Source organism: Podarcis erhardii (assembly GCF_964252035.2).
Source record: "Podarcis erhardii genome assembly, chromosome: 8".
Lineage (NCBI taxonomy): Eukaryota > Metazoa > Chordata > Lepidosauria > Squamata > Lacertidae > Podarcis > Podarcis erhardii.
In genome coordinates, this window is record NC_138499.1 from 81,506,286 (window position 1) to 81,522,517 (window position 16,232).

The window sequence follows — 16,232 nt, forward strand, 5'->3', positions numbered from 1 at the left end:
TGAACATTATGATGCAGATTTGTTCTGTTCAACTGAACCTGGTGTGGTTTGACACGGAGTAAAACCATTTTTGTCTCTAAAACCACCATGGATTGTTTTCTCATTTCTCATGGGATGTTGTTAATGGGGAGGAAAGGGACAAAAAGAGGTTATTCTTCAGCTCTCTGGTGGTGACTAAACTCTAAAAAGTCTCTAGCTGTTAATTAGAACACTTGTGCTAATTTTCCCTATCACAGAGTACAGTTGTTAAATGTCAGTTGTTGAGCCTCACCTGCAGTTACTGCATACTTTGTCTAAACCAGGCACCCCCAAACTCAGCCCTCCAGGTGTTTTAGGACTACAACTCCCATCATCCCTAGCTAACAGGACCAGTGGTCAGGGATGATGGGAATTGTAGTCCCAAAACATCTGGCGGGCCGAGTTTGGGGGTGCCTGGTCTAAACTAATGGATAGTTCCCTAATCATTCAAGCTTACTGCTGAATTGATTAAGCTTATGTGACTTATTTAGGAAGCTGCCTTACAGTGAGTCCAACTATTGCTCCATCTAGCTTTGTATTGTCTACAGAGACTGGTAGCAACTGTTCAGAGTTTCAGGCAAGGGACATTCCCTGCCCTACCTGGAGAGGCTGAGGATTGAATGTGAGACCTTTTTGCAAGCAAAGTAGGCATTCTTCCTCTGAGGTATGCCCTTCCACTTCAGCTACATCCCTTCCCCAAATATATACTTCCTGGCATTAAGGCAGTTGCATTGCATTAGACTAAAGCCAGGTTCTCAGATTGTGGAGCAAGATCCTTCAGTAGGTTTCAAGATACTTGCAGTAGTTTAGGAATGATGGTTAATGTTGGAACTTCAGAGTGAGCCATGGATGTCAGAAGACAAATAGCAGGTGGGCCTTTTTCTCTTCTTGTGAATGTTCTCTTTTGCTTGAGATGCTATGTGGGAACTCTGCAAGCAGTAGGTAGGGGCAGGAGATGCTTAGTTGTGCTTTGGTGTTAATCCTTAGAACAGCTGGGCAAAAGAATAAAGAGGATGGGGTGAGGAAGATAAAGGATGAACACTCCTGCTTTGTCTTTTTAGACAAAATCCTTAATATTCTGTGAAGCTGAGGTTCCAATACTTTGGCCACTTCATGAGAAGAGAAGACTCTCTGGGAAAGACCCTGATGTTGGGAAAGATGGAGGGCACAAGGAGAAGGGGACGACAGAGGATGAGATAGTTGGATAGTGTTCTTGAAGCTACCAGCATGAGTTTGACCAAACTGCGGGAGGCAGTGGAAGACAGGAGTGCCTGGCGTGCTCTGGTCCATGGGGTCACGAAGAGTCGGACATGACTAAACGACTAAACAACAACAATTCTGTCACTCCCTTCCATAAATCCTCATGCCACCAGTGGGCTGTATGTTCTCAACTGTTTTACAAACCTGCTTACATTCATCCATCAAACAGTAGTTGGAGCAGAAGGCAAAATAAGTACAGGAAGGGGATGGATTCAAGAGGTTTCAGGGAAACTGAGCTAGCTTATGTTTACTTATTTTTTATTTTAAAAAGTTATAAAAGCTTCCTGCCGCACAATGGAAAATAATAAACCATTTAGCCTATAAATATACGTACTCTAGTGTGCTTCCGTAATGTTGTTTGATATTTCTTGCTTCTGTGAACATCATCCAAATATTATTTCTTTATTAACTTAGAATTAAAGAAGAGCCATCAGCTGTTGTCTGCCCTGTGATCGATGTGATTGACTGGAACACTTTTGAATATTTGGGAAATCCTGGAGAGCCACAGATTGGTGGGTTTGACTGGAGACTGGTCTTCACCTGGCATGTAGTACCCGAGAGGGAACAAAAACAGAGGAGATCCGAGGTTGATGTCATCAGGTCAGACTGATTTCTACTTTCTTTGAAATATATTTTAAACTGCTAAACCCATTGGGCTGACTAAACTGAAATTTGCTTCTCAACACGGATTCTGAATGTTCTATCTATAACACATAATATAAATGTGTAGGTTGTCATATAAATTCTGCTTTTAAAATCACATATGTAAATCTTCCTCTTTCCTCATTTGTAAACATAGTTTTATACTGTACAATTCTCAGAACACAGAGATATTAACCAGTGGTGGTGGAGGTGAGAAGCCAGTACATATATGTTTGTTTGTGTATGTGTGTGTGTTACACATCAATAGGCCACAAAGAGAAAATCAACTGCTGTTCAGTTCACAAGGCCGTGGCAAACAGAATATTGGTTACAAATGCATTATGGCATATCTGGAATAGGTTTTTCACAGTCATCTTCACTGAATACTAAAATGTTCTTTCCAAATTACCCTTTAACAGGGTTGAACAAACTCATTCAGAAATAGTACAGTGGAACCTTGGTTTACAATCATAATCCTTTCCGGAGGTCTGGTTGTAAACCAAAACAGGTTGAAACAGGTTGTAACCCAAGGCATGCTTTCGCCAATGGGGCCTCCAAAAAAAAAAGAAGAAGAATTAAAAAAGAAGGGTTGTAATCCAAAAAAAGGAACACGCACTTCTGGGTTTGATGTGGTTGTAATCCAAAACGGTTGCAAACCAAGGTTCCACTGTAATGCAAAATCTTACTTCTATGTGCTGGTAATTTGTACAGGATTTAAACTCCGCTTTCCCCTTTACATTTAAGGTAGTTGCATTCTACTTTCCTCCAGACACCAACAATTAAAGAGAATTATGTACATGCTAGTTTTTTGGAAGGCAGTGTTCATTTCTAACCCAAAGTATTAAGAGTATTAATAATGCACTGAAGATAGCTATTCCTAGTGCAAATTCAGAAATGTTAGAGCTAATATGAAATAAGCTTAGTCTTGACCTATCTCCATGGGATTAATTTTACACTGAAACAATAGGTTAAGATGTATTGGTTACTAGCGGAGAACAAGCTGGAATGTCAAGATTTTAGGAGATAGTTAAGAATAACGTAATTCTTCTTCCTAATTGAAAATTAGAGCCACTGTGCAATGGACGTTTTGTTCCTATCTGATGGCCCAATTCCCGAATGAAATTGTCAACAAGTGTCAAACTAGGATTTTGGAGTACCTGCATCTCCAAGCATTGTGGTGACCCAGTTTACACATAATAACAAGCCAAACAGTGGCTTTGTGCGAACAAACAAGCGTGTGAGTTTCCAGAGTGATGATTGCAGCCATTGTGCTCCTCCCCTGGTTTGGCTCTGCCATGCTACTCAGAGTTGTGCTATGGTTTGGCTACATCCAAACCCAGACTCATTCTTTGTGTGGAGTGAAGCAAACCATGAGCCCAGGTGTGACGTTAACATATGAGAGTGCTGGAGGTGAAATAGTTAAACAAGTTACCCAATCAGAATCCAGGGGGTGGAGCCAGAGGGACTATCAAACCAACTCTGGGAGGGGCGAAGGGGAGTTCGTTGGGAGTTGGATGGTTGGTTGCCATGGGAGTGAATTGGGATAGAGTCTGGGGGTAGGTTGAGTTAGTGTAGCGAAATAAGCTGAGTCAGGAACAGTTAGAAGCTAGGAAGACAAGTAAATATCTGAGAGGTGGTTTAGTGAGTGAGAGCAGGTAGCGGAAGTTATAGGTCTGGATAGGCAGCCCATGATTGTAATCGACTGAGACCATTTATGAAACCACACGCTTGTTAAACTGCAATAAATAAACAGAAGTTTATTTTCCAATTTAACCCTGACTGGACTCAGTATTGTACCAGGTAGGGCCTGGGTGGTGGCAGCGAGAACTAAAGTGGTGGCACAGGGATCAATAGACGGTGAAACGTCCGGGGACCCTGTGTGATCGCCACACCAGGTTCAGACATTAATGCTAAGTCAAACCATGGCTTAGCCCTGGGTAGCGCAGCAGCAGCAGGGCCACAGTCTGTGCCGTAGGAACCTGCTCATTTGCACTAAGCCATGGTTTTCCCTAGTGTTGCATCCAAAGTGTGAGCAAACTCGTTCAAAATAAGTTTCTAGGTGAGGATGTGCATGTTCTGAGCAGGTTGTCTGGAGTTCCTGCAGGGCTGGCTCATCAATGAGCAATGTGAGGCAGTCAACTCAGGTGGCAGATCTGATTTCCTCCATGCATGCCTGCCACCATGGCCGCCTCTTGTGTGCCTGGCTGCTCCCTTTTCCGCCTTGACCTCTGCACCACTGGCTGCTGCTGAGGAGGAGGTGGCAAAAGGGGCAGCCAGGTGTGGAGTAGGCAAAGGCAGCACATGTGTGTAGAAGAGGCAATGGGGAGCATGTTCAGTTTTGTCTGAAGCAGCAAAATATCCTGGGCTGGCCCTGCAGAACTGGATCTCAGTCAATGCAAGACCAGCATATTGACAAACCATGGAATTAGGATTTAGCCAGTTCTAGATGGAGTTGCACTGCTCAAACAGAACCAAGACCATAGGTAGGGGGTGCTATTACGTAGATCCAGTCTTGCAGTGGACGTAGTTCTCAAAGTGCCTTTTAATCAACTTCTGTTACGTGTGTCAGCTGCAGTCCTACTTGGAAAGATATCATGCCGCTGTTTTCCATGCCCTGACAATATCCCTGTTAGATTACTTTAATGTGCCCCAAACAGAATTGCTTGCTCCCTTGTAACATCTTCAGCAGAGGGATGGCTTTAGGTACCCCCATCATCAGAAATATGGTGGCATCCCATTTAGGGCTCTTCTTCACATCTATTTGTCATGTGCCTCCTTTGCGTGTATTTAAGTGCCAAGTGAAAATGGTTGTTTGTCCAGGGATATAATGCTATGTAATCAATCTTGATTATTGGCTGGTTTGTTGTTTGGATTGATGTAAGCTACTTTGGGGGACATGGCTGAATAACAGAGTAAAAGTAGATTAAATAAACAAGGTAATAAATAAAAAAAAATTGAAACATTCTTTAAATTGATACTGAATTATTTAACATGCATTATTTCTATACCTTTCTGTTGCTTAGAAGTCACTGGTTTTCTCATCCTTTCCTTAGTAAAGAGGTAAATAATTATCCCCCCTCTTCCTCTGAGATTCTTTTAAAAACGTTTGAAACTGTCAACCTGTTTTCTTTTTCCTCAAATTTTCTTTCTTCTCGGCTGAGCGTGCCTGTTTCCTTAACTTTCCTTGTATGATTTGTAGCTCTCTGAAACATTAAGAACTTTTCAACATCCCTCTTGAACTAGAGTACCCAGAACTGCTTTCATTTTTAGTAAAGACCAAAACAAATAGGCTTTGATTACTTCAGCTGCCTCTTTATCCTCACTGTGCCTTCTTTTGTATTGAGGAAATATCCAGTGTTGTCTTTGTTTTCCATTTCCTTTTCTAACACATTTAATACAAATTCCTTTGTGTTGCTTGTGTCTTTGTCTATCTGCAATTCATTTAGTGCCTTCTTTTTGGGGGATTTAGGCTGTACAGTAATCCTAACTCCGCTTACCTGGGAATAAACCATTTTAAATTCAACAGAACTTGCTTCTGAATAGACATGGTTAGGATTGCACTTAAAGCCTTTTCTAGGAGCTAATGTGGTTAGAGGGCTGGACTGTGACCAAAGCCAGTCATGATGGTCACCATGGGCTAATAATTGTGTCTATATCTATCTAATTTATTCATAGGATAATTCTGAACGTTTCTTAAATGTTAATTTCAAAATATATGTCCCACCTTTCTATATAATAAAAGGCAGCTTAAAAACAAAATAAAACAGTACACGGTGATAACAATAAATAACAATGGGGGATAAAATGGAGGGCATTCATACTCGATATCCTTTATCAATACAATCTGCCCTTTTTGCTCTTGGATCTGTCACATTAGTTAAAATTATTGTTTTTCTGGTATCTTCACCCTTCTCTCTAAATGGGTTTTGGTATCTTGTATTTGTAGTTTGATCATTAAACAAGAAACAAAAAAAGCCCGCTAGCCATTCTGGGCACAGTGCTACCTATAAATCAGGGGATGGCTGGGAAACCCCTTTCATTCCAAGGTCCACATTCCCTCATGGGCAGCCTTCCAGGGGCTGCATACCAATAGTGTGTGTGGCCAGAAATATACAATCCTCAATCCAGGCAAGAAAGAGGTATAATCACGGTTCAAAGACACATTCCATCCTAATAAAAATAATCAGAGGAGGGTGCAGGGCCTGTGAGGGCATGGTCTACATAGAGTCCTGAGGGCTGGTTAGAGAGAATGAAGGACCACATTTGGCCCCCGGATCCAAGGGTCCCCACCCCTGCTGTAAATTAGCTGTGAATGTGCTTGGTTTACAGAGGAATCCTAACAGTGTCTACTGAAAAGTAGGTCCTACTCAATGCAGTAGGACTTTCTCCCAGGTAAATGGGGTTAGGGTTGCAGCCTTAATCTTTCTAGTTTGTCTGGAGGTCATTTAGAATATAAGTAGCACCATTCAGTAAATGTATGTTTGTGTAATAACATTCTAACGTGCCATCAACTCTAATGTGCAGCTCAATTTTTAGAACCTTGAAACCAAAAAAAGTATTTGCTGGAGAATGTAAATGTGCCATCAAATCTAATGTGCACCTTAATTTTTGCAATGTACCGTAATTTGGCCAAAAAAGGTGATCATTAGATTTTAGTAAATACAGTATATGTGTGTACCTTATTTCAGTAAGATATCTGCCTGCCTATCCATCTATCTATCATCTATATCTATCATCTATCTATCTATCTATCATCTATCTATCTATCTATCTATCTATCTATCAATCACAGCCTTTGAACCCTTATTCTTTTAAAGTATTAAATAATGTGGATTTATTAGCCTAGTTGTAATCGAGCAGCCTGTGAAAGCAGAATGTATTTTATCACAAACATTTCTTGAAACCAAAACTTGTCTTATAAAATGTTAATATCTCCCTCCTTGTTTTCTTGGTAACATATGAATAAGTTGCATTCTGGTCCATGGACATTTTTTGTAAAAGGTGTACTATTAATAATATGGCACTGATATGTTGAGCCACATAATGATGCTTGTTACAGAAAAACAATGTGTTCCCTAATGTCAGAGTTACTTTCCTCTCATAGGTCTCCTACTATGGCTGGTGGGCTCTTTGCAGTCAGTAAGCATTATTTTAGCTACCTCGGCTCTTATGACACAGGAATGGAAGTCTGGGGAGGAGAAAACCTTGAATTTTCATTCCGGGTAAGTAACGTTATTGGAAGTAGCCCTGAAACATTCCCCTCCACGCAAATCTCATTAAGCTCCTTATGTCTCCTGCATGAATAACTGTGTTTTAAAGGAAATATGCAAGTAGTGTAGTGTTAGTTGTTAATCAAACCAGTCCTTGCCAGTGCTATTATGAATACAAAGTCTAGTTCATTCTCCTGAGCTGCTTCTGTCGTCCAGAACTAGGTAGTTGTAATAACATTCATATTTTGTAGCCCAGTGCTCTGATGGATAACTAGCTGGTGATTCCATAGTTTCAGGCAAGTCCTACCAAACGTTAATGGAAGTAAAATTGTACTTGCTATGCCCCATATAAGGAAAATAAAGGTAAAGGGAACCCTGACCATTAGGTCCAGTCGTGGCCGACTCTGGGGTTGTGGCGCTCATCTCGCTTTATTGGCCGAGGGAGCCGGCGTACAGCTTCTGGGTCATGTGGCCAGCATGACTAAGCCGCTTCTGGAGAACCAGAGCAGCGCACGAAAACGCCGTTTACCTTCCCGCCAGAGCGGTACCTATTTATCTACTTGCACTTTGACGTGCTTTTGAACTGCTAGGTGGGCAGGAGCAGGGACCGAGCAATGGGAGCTCACCCCATCGCAGGGATTCAAACCACTGACCTTCTGATCGGCAAGTCCTAGGCTCTGGGTTTTAACCCACAGCGCCACCCGCATCCCTAAATATTTTCCCCCAAAGATGAACGTATTCCCTACTTAAAATTAATGGGACATAAATATACAAGCTTTATTTGGACTGGGGTGTTTGGGTTTTGTATGGATTGAAATGTCTAGTCATACGCGTATGATCCATAACTGCAAAGTCATTTCTTCTTGGTAGCACCACATGTTATTATCAAGCTTGGTTATATGTAAATAGTGTAGATTGCATGGCAAAATACAGTTCCTGCCTCCACATCACTGTTTGGAGAATAGAGGAACATCTGAGAATATAGATGTCATACTAAGTATGGAACTTGTAGATTAAACTTCCCCAAACACTCCGTACTGCATCTACCTATAAAGAAAACGTAGATACTGTAATGCTTCAGTCTAATACCACTACTTAAATTATATACTCTTTGATCTTAATATAGTATCTAATTGAACGGATCTAATGCACAAATGAGCCAATAATTATTTTATGCTGTGAAATGCCCAGGCATCTCTTCTATCCTCTTAGCTGAAGTGTCCTCTGTAGCCACCCGCTGACTCCGTGTATAAAATACATTCTTCAACTAATTACATCCTGTGTAAAGATACTCAATGACTCTGCCCATTTGTCCTGTTCCTTAAAAGTTAAGGCCGGTGCATATCTGCTCAAAGTTCACAAGGAAGAAATCCAAATGTAGGAAATATCAATGTTGTATGCTTCCAGTAATAATTGTGCTAGACTGTTGACATAAGGTACTTGCAATATTTGATTGTGTTCACACGGCATGAGAGATCAAACAGGCATATTTTTAGGGGAGGAATCATAAATATTGGGTGGTATTCAACAAAGTTGAATAATAAATAAAAATTATTATTATTATTAAGTTCTACTCAGCGTAGACCCACTGAAATTAAGTTAGGTCCATTAATTACAATAGTTCTACTTAGTTGAATACCACCCATAGAATAGATCTTGAAATATGCATGGAGTTAAACTAAGCTATAGAGGCTGACACAAAGCAGAGCTAGCCAGAACTGGTAATGGAAAGGGATTTGGGAGGAAGTGTGGCAGGAGTATTTGCTCAACTTCTGAAGCATTACCTTGAGCTTCAGTGGTACAAGTAGCTTCTTAAACAGCTGCTGCTTAAGCCAGTTCATAGGATAGGGCTGCAATATTGCATGCATATAATACAGGCTGCTTTGTTTGGTTTTTCTTTATTTCATTTAGATCTGGCAGTGTGGAGGAAGTCTTGAGATCCATCCTTGTTCTCACGTGGGACATGTTTTCCCAAAGCAAGCTCCCTACTCAAGGGCAAAGGCTTTGGCTAACTCTGTCCGCGCTGCAGAAGTGTGGATGGATGCATACAAAGAGCTTTATTACCACAGAAATCCGCATGCACGCAAGGTAAGCTTACTGTTCAGATCACTTTTCTGAGGAGCCTGTCACCTAACTTTTGACTCTAGAGGGAAAAGGGGAGAGCCAAGGCAGCAAGGGGTATTATTTATGCCAGGCACATAATTTGAATTGCCTTGGTGCTTGTCTGTTTTTGTAACATGCTGAGAACACAGAGCACTTTTTGCAGGGCTGTTAATCCATCTTACAAAAGTGACAAAATTCCTAAAGAATGGAAATGGTCTCCAATGAAGTAGATCTACTAGCACAAGGACTTACGGCTGTGCAAGGGAACTTTCCTTTCCCCCCCACACTCTGCCTCCCTAAATCTGTTCTGATGTTTTCCCCAACCCCTCTGGAGCAAATTTGGGGAAGGTGCAGAGGGAGAGGACAGAGAGGGAAAATTCCATTGCACAAGTGGAAACCCGTGCAGTAGTGGATCTACTTTGTTGGATACTGCCCCTTAGTGTTTTGCCAGTTTGAAAAAGAATAGGCTTCATAATCTTGATAATTATAGGTTAGCTATCCTGACTAGAATAACTGAACTGTTGATAAATACATAACTCTACATTAAAGGAAAGATTTTGATGGTAGAATTATAATTATTACAATTATAATTATTGCCAATCAATGTGGTTTCAGGATTAGTATTACCAAATACATTTATAATCTTGAGAAAATGTGATCAATTGGATAACTATAAATAGTTGGTTCTAGTAATCTGATTTTCATTTAGAAGAGGTAAAACTTAAGAAGGATCTCAGGAAAAAGGATTACTCTGGTACCCGATAGCTCCTGGTGGCATTACATGAAATCAAGAGGGTCCTTCTGCCGGGACATTTGAGGGTTTCTAATTCAAAACTCCATAGGTTGGATCTCTGCTACCATCAGGTAGTCCTACAGAAGGGAGAAGCAATTTTGCCAAAGCCGCCTGTATCCTCAAAAAAGCTGTTCCATATGGTTAGAGAACCCTCTGAAACAGTGTGGGAGGTAATACATGGAATACTAGGAAGGGGGAATTGGCAAAAATAGCTTCCTTCCATCCCCACCTTCTGCAGCAGGAGCCTCCACTGGACCTCTGTCTCTTCTGCAAATGGAAGGAGAAACCTGCATCTAGTCCAGTAGGTTTATTAATGATTTTGAATAGTAATATCGCAGACGATCAAGGTTACAGCTGGTACTAAAAATGTTGAGCCTAGGTTGGGATATGATTAAATAGATACCAATCAATCTGGCTCAGTTAATGGGCTGGATACAATCAAATACCACACATTTTTAATGAAGGTAAGAACACAAACTCCCTGATCTAGAAATCTGTAATATGTACTGGTACTGCAGATAAAGAGGGATTATGGTGTTTGTACTGAGTTACCTTTGTGAGACTTCACACAGATTTTGTCTGGATTTGGGTCCTTCACTATGTATGATGCTATGATGCTTGCCTAAAGGGAATTTTGCTGGTAACTAACCCTCTTTCAATTGTGGTCATACCATAGGAGCCAACCCCTAGGGGCTAAAGTCCCTTTGACCCCCCCCCTAAATATTTGAGGGGACCAGCCCCTCCCCAAGTTGAGGTGCATTGCCATTCAAATGGTGTGGGGGGGCCATGTCATGTGATTGATTATGTAAGGGCTTACATCCCCCCAATATTTAATTCAATCTGGCATCCCTGGGTCATACTAAATATGGTCTTTGCTCTATCAGGATAGTATTAGGAAACAGTGTTTGAAGGTCAGTGACCAGCTGTGAACACGTGCATCAGTTTTATTGCAGTAGCAAAACTAAAGTTTGGATGTGAAATCAGAACATCCAAGTAGAAAAAGCATATAGAATATTAGCTTAATGATGTTTGTATGTTGATGTCCTATTTTGACCATACTTTAAAAGGCTGGAGGAGGAGGAGATTTCTATACTTAGCCTTACATTTTATCTGTTTCTACTTTCAGGCCTGCACAAATTGTGACTAGCCGGGGAAAAAAAACCATGGTGTACCAGCCATGTTTTGTGGCCTGCCAGAATCTAATAGCTTCCCCTATCCCAACCCCATTTTTGCCATTTCAACCCAGTAGCAGAATGTTATGACTATATGACTGGTGGGCTGAATTCAGCTTGGTAGGTCACAGGTTGTACAAACCTGACAAATATTCCATGCAGATGGACTCCATTTCCCTCCTGACATTTCAAAGTTTCTGCTGTAGCTTTCCTTATGTTGAAATTTTAATTTACTTTCGGTTTTCTTTTTAGGAGCCTTATGGAGATGTGACAGAAAGAAGATTTCTTCGAGAGAAGTTGAAATGCAAGGATTTCAAGTGGTACTTGGATAATATTTACCCAGAACTCCATGTGCCAGAGGACAGGCCTGGCTTTTTTGGGATGGTAAGTAAAATGTTTTTTTAAGGTGGGTTTTTCATATTACTGACATCTCTCCTTCAGGATAGTTTGGCAAGGCAGAAATCAGCAGAAAATGTAATAAGTTCAGATCTCACCCTCGACATGAATTCACTAGGTAGCCTTAGGTAATCCACTGTCTCTCAGCACTGGACTCCGTGTCAATAATAATACCATCTACCTTGTACAGAGTTATTGTAAGAAGTACTGATAATGTGCAATGTATCGGACAATTTGCTTCCAAAAAAGTTTGAAAACCAGAACACTTACTTCTGGGTTTTCAGCGTTTAAGAACAAAGGCGTTTGAGAACCAAGGTACCACTGTATAACTAGGTTCTTCTGGAGCTCATCAAGGGTCCAGAATCGTATTTACAGCAATACAGTGGTACCTCAGGTTAAGTACTTAATTCGTTCCGGAGGTCCGTTCTTAACCTGAAACTGTTCTTAACCTGAAGCACCACTTTAGCTAATGGGGCCTCCTGTTGCCGCCGTGCCACCGGAGCCCAATTTCTGTTCTTATCCTGAAGCAAAGTTCTTAACCCGAGGTACTGTTTCTGGGTTAGCGGAGTGTGTAACTTGAAGTGTATGCAACCTGAAGCGTATGTAACCCGAGGTACGACTGTAATCAGCTAGATGCTTCCCACTAATTAGATCCCATGATAGGGATGGTATAATGCAGGGGTCAGCAAACTTTTTCAGCAGTTGGGAGGCCGGACTATATTTTTTTTGGGGGGGGGAATGAACAAATTGCTATGCCCCACAAATAACCCAGAGATGCATTTTAAATAAAAGGACACATTCTACTCATGTAAAAACACCAGGCAGGCCCCACAAATAACCCAAAGATGCATTTTAAATAAAAAGACACATTCTACTCATGTAAAAACACACTGATTCGCAGACTGTCCACGCACTGGATTTAAAGGCGACTGGACCGCATCTGGCCCCCGGGCCTTAGTTTGCCTACCCATGGTATAATGCCACTATAAAGGAGCCATGCTTTTTCCTGGGAATACCCCTTCACATGTGTGCCGCTACCACAATATGTTAACATTCACCATATGTCATGTGTAAGTGTATTATGTAATATATCAGATAACTGGCTAACAAATGTTCCTCCAGTGGCATCCTTTTTGCTGCCTACCAAGAGGATACCTATCCAGTATTGTCTTGGCTGTCTTCCCCATAGCTGAAAACATCTTGCCCAGTCATGCTTGCTTTATGTTATATTTCCTCCCCTCTACTGGTTTTATTAGTTCTTGGCAGATCCTTTCTTTATGAAATCCTTTTTTCTTTTTTTTTGGGTGATACTGCTGTGAATTTCCTTGAAGGGAAAATTATTCTTCTTTTTATGTAGCTCTTGGGTCTGACATTTTGAGTTCAATGCAAATAAAGAAAGAATCAGTTCATTCCATGCTTGTTTTCACTGGGGAGAACTATGTTTACGACACATACAGCTTCCCAGCAAATTAGTACACAGAAGACCTGAAAGTTCTTCCAATGTAGATTCAGTCACATTATATTCGACCTGGCCTAAAGAAATTTGGAGCTAGGGTCAATAGTAATTCATATTGAAATAATAATTATTATTATTCATGACACTTCTCAACAGCAAATTCTCATTTGCTACCTCATTCTACGTAAAAAAGTGAATATAAAGTTAGATTATAAAAACAGTTCATATACCAGCTGAGTGAATTTTGACCATTGGTCTTCATCACCAGCTCGTATTTGACATTTCTAGACCAATTATAGAACATGGGAATCTTCCCTGGCACAAAGAACAGTCAGCATATTGTAAAAAGCTCCAGGGCATATATTTTCAGGCAGTCACCAACACAATCTGGAGAGGAAATCCCCCCCCAAAATATAATTGTATTCTATGAGTGGTACCTGACTAAGTCATATTCACAGTAGAGCCCCTGAAATCAGTAGGCTTACGTTACTAGTCAGGACTAACTTAAGATCGTTGGTTCCTACTATTTAGTTTTGATGGTTTCTCATTTAAAAAAATAAAATTGCTGCATCTGATGTGATACTGAATTATAAGCTGCTAAATTAATAGTTTTTAAAGTGCTGCGACTGATGGGATGTTTGGATTGTGGGCTGGTATCTCTTAACTGCCTTCTGCTGCCTTTCAGCTGAAGAACAGAGGGATGGCAAATTATTGCTTTGATTATAATCCTCTTGATGACCATGATATAACAGGACGTGTAGTCATATTATATCCTTGTCATGGCATGGGACAAAATCAGGTAAGATTTTCCCTTTACTTCCATTAGAGGGTCGAAATGTAGTTGCCCTTTCTTTGTGCATGTTTTTTGATATTAAAATATTTACAGCCCACTCTATACTGCTTGATCTCAGGCAGGACACCTACTTTGTATATTGAAGTGTTGTATTAATGAATTAACACACACAAAACAATAAATAATGAACACTAATCTTAAAGCACAAAGCAAATTGTAGTAAAGGTAAAGGGAGCCTGACCATTAGGTCCAGTTGTGGCCGACTCTGGGGTTGCGGCGCTCATCTTGCTTTACTGGCCGAGGGAGCCGGCGTACAGCTTCTGGGTCATGTGGCCAGCATGACTAAGCCACTTCTGGCGAACTAGAGCAGCGCATGGAAACACTGTTTACCTTCCCGTTGGAGTGGTACCTATTTATCTACTTGTACTTCGACATGCTTTTGAACTGCTAGGTTGGCAGGAGCAGGGACAGAGTGATGGGAGCTCTCCCCGTCGCGGGGATTCGAACCGCCAACCTTCTGATTGGCAAATTGTAGTACCAGGCAGCAAATTTTGACAGTGCACAAATGCCTAAGTAAATAACCAGTTTTTAACCTGGCACCAAAACAAAGACAAAGTTGTTCCAGGGAGACCTCAGAAAGCAGGCCATTCCATAACCTATTCCATCACAGATAGGTAGCCGTGTTGGTCTGCCATGGTCAAAACAAAATAAAAAAATTCCTTCCAGTAGCACCTTAAAGACCAACTGAGTTAGTTCTAGGTATGAGCTTTCGTGTGCATGCACACTTCTTCAGATACACTGAAACAGAAGTCACCGGACCTTTCTATATAGTGAGAAGGTGGGGAGGGGTATTACTCAGAAGGGTGGTGGGAATGGCCAATCACCCATTCCCACCACCCTTCTGAGTAATACCCCTCCCCACCTTCTCACTATATAGAAAGGTCCGGTGACTTCTGTTTCAGTGTATCTGAAGAAGTGTGCATGCACACGAAAGCTCATACCTAGAACTAACTCAGTTGGTCTTTAAGGTGCTACTGGAAGGAATTTTTTTATTTTGTTCTATTCCATCAGGCCTATTTTCTACATCTCGACATAATGGGCATCTCCTAAAGATGGTATCTTAATGAGCCAGTCTCAGTATTCAGGCAGTTTGTTTGTTTGTTTATAAATTCAACTATTTAACACCATAGTGGAGACAGATGCTACTTCAAATACCTAAATTCCCACTTCTTTAGGGTTTTATGACTCTAAATTTATGAAATAGGCCCAGAAGTGTATTTGCAATCAGCATCTTAACTCTGGCTTCAATACATAGTTCCACTTAGCAGCCTAGCTGCCACATTTAACTTCAATATCTTCATCAGCAACAGCCCCATATAGAGTGCATTACAGTCACTGAACTGGGGACTGCCAGAGCATGAATTACTGTGGAGATGCTGTCCCTGATCAAGAACGACTGTAGCTGGTAGATCAAACTGAAGTTGGCCAAACAGACTCCAAGCCATACACCTGCTCCTTTGGGGCAGGGTGTCTTGTGCGTCAAAATGCTTCCATGTTGTTTGCCGAATTCCCATACACAAAAACCATCAACCCACAAGGCCTCAGTTTTGTTGGGATTCAGTCTGTTTATTAGTTCATATGCAGACCCCGATCCAACACTCCACAGCTTCCCCTAACTTGGTAGATATGGATTGGGTGCTAATGACACCCAACTCTAAACTTCACCCAGCAGCTTCAAAAATATATTATATGAAACATGTTCCCAGCAGCAAGGGGTGTGGGGGAGCAAAGCCGCTGTAGTTTTAGCACTATGCACCAGAAAGCTGTGTACACCAGGCATAGGCAAACTCGGCCTGCCAGATGTTTTGGGACTTCAACTCCCATCATCCCTAGCTAACAGAACCAGTGGTCAGGGATGATGGAAATTGTAGTCCCAAAACATCTGGAGGGCTGAGTTTGCCTATGCCTGGTGTACACCTTTAAACCATAGTTAAGCCTAACTGTGGTTTAAAGTGACATGCGAACTGGTAAATTAAGTTGTTTCAAAGTCTAAAGTTGTTTCAAAGTGCTAAATTGGATCGCTCTCTAGGGTGATGCAGATTACTCAAATTTGCATACAACTTTTTCCACTACAATTTTTTTCCTGCAAAACCCACTTCACTGATTGCAACCGCAGGAGGCTTTGTTTTTATGGTCTAAGATCTAAGTTCTGGTGGCATTCATCTCCTGGGCTGGATCCTGGCATAGCCAGAGTGAGTCTATTGGTGTGCACTTCGCCTTTCCCAGCTGGCTGCATGTCTCTTCACTGCTGTTGCAGAGCCTGCAGCAGGCTTTGTTTGAAGCTCTTAGCCCCACAGCTTCTTCTGCTATAACAGCTGCTCTCACATTT

At 41.3% G+C, this 16,232-nt stretch overlaps 1 protein-coding gene across 2 annotated transcripts in view; it reads left to right on the forward strand.

Moving 5' to 3' along the window:
- Positions 1–16,232, forward strand: part of GALNT12 (polypeptide N-acetylgalactosaminyltransferase 12) — a 35,134-nt gene that overhangs the window by 12,026 nt on the left and 6,876 nt on the right. For both annotated transcript variants that reach the window (XR_014159055.1, XM_081872757.1), the window contains exons 4-8: positions 1,693–1,878; positions 7,025–7,142; positions 9,042–9,218; positions 11,451–11,582; positions 13,736–13,849. Coding sequence is in view for 1 of the 2 variants with exons in the window: in XM_081872757.1 (XP_081728883.1) it covers positions 1,693–1,878; positions 7,025–7,142; positions 9,042–9,218; positions 11,451–11,582; positions 13,736–13,849 (727 nt within the window). In the remaining variant the exon portion in view is untranslated. The remainder of the gene's footprint in view (positions 1–1,692; positions 1,879–7,024; positions 7,143–9,041; positions 9,219–11,450; positions 11,583–13,735; positions 13,850–16,232) is intronic.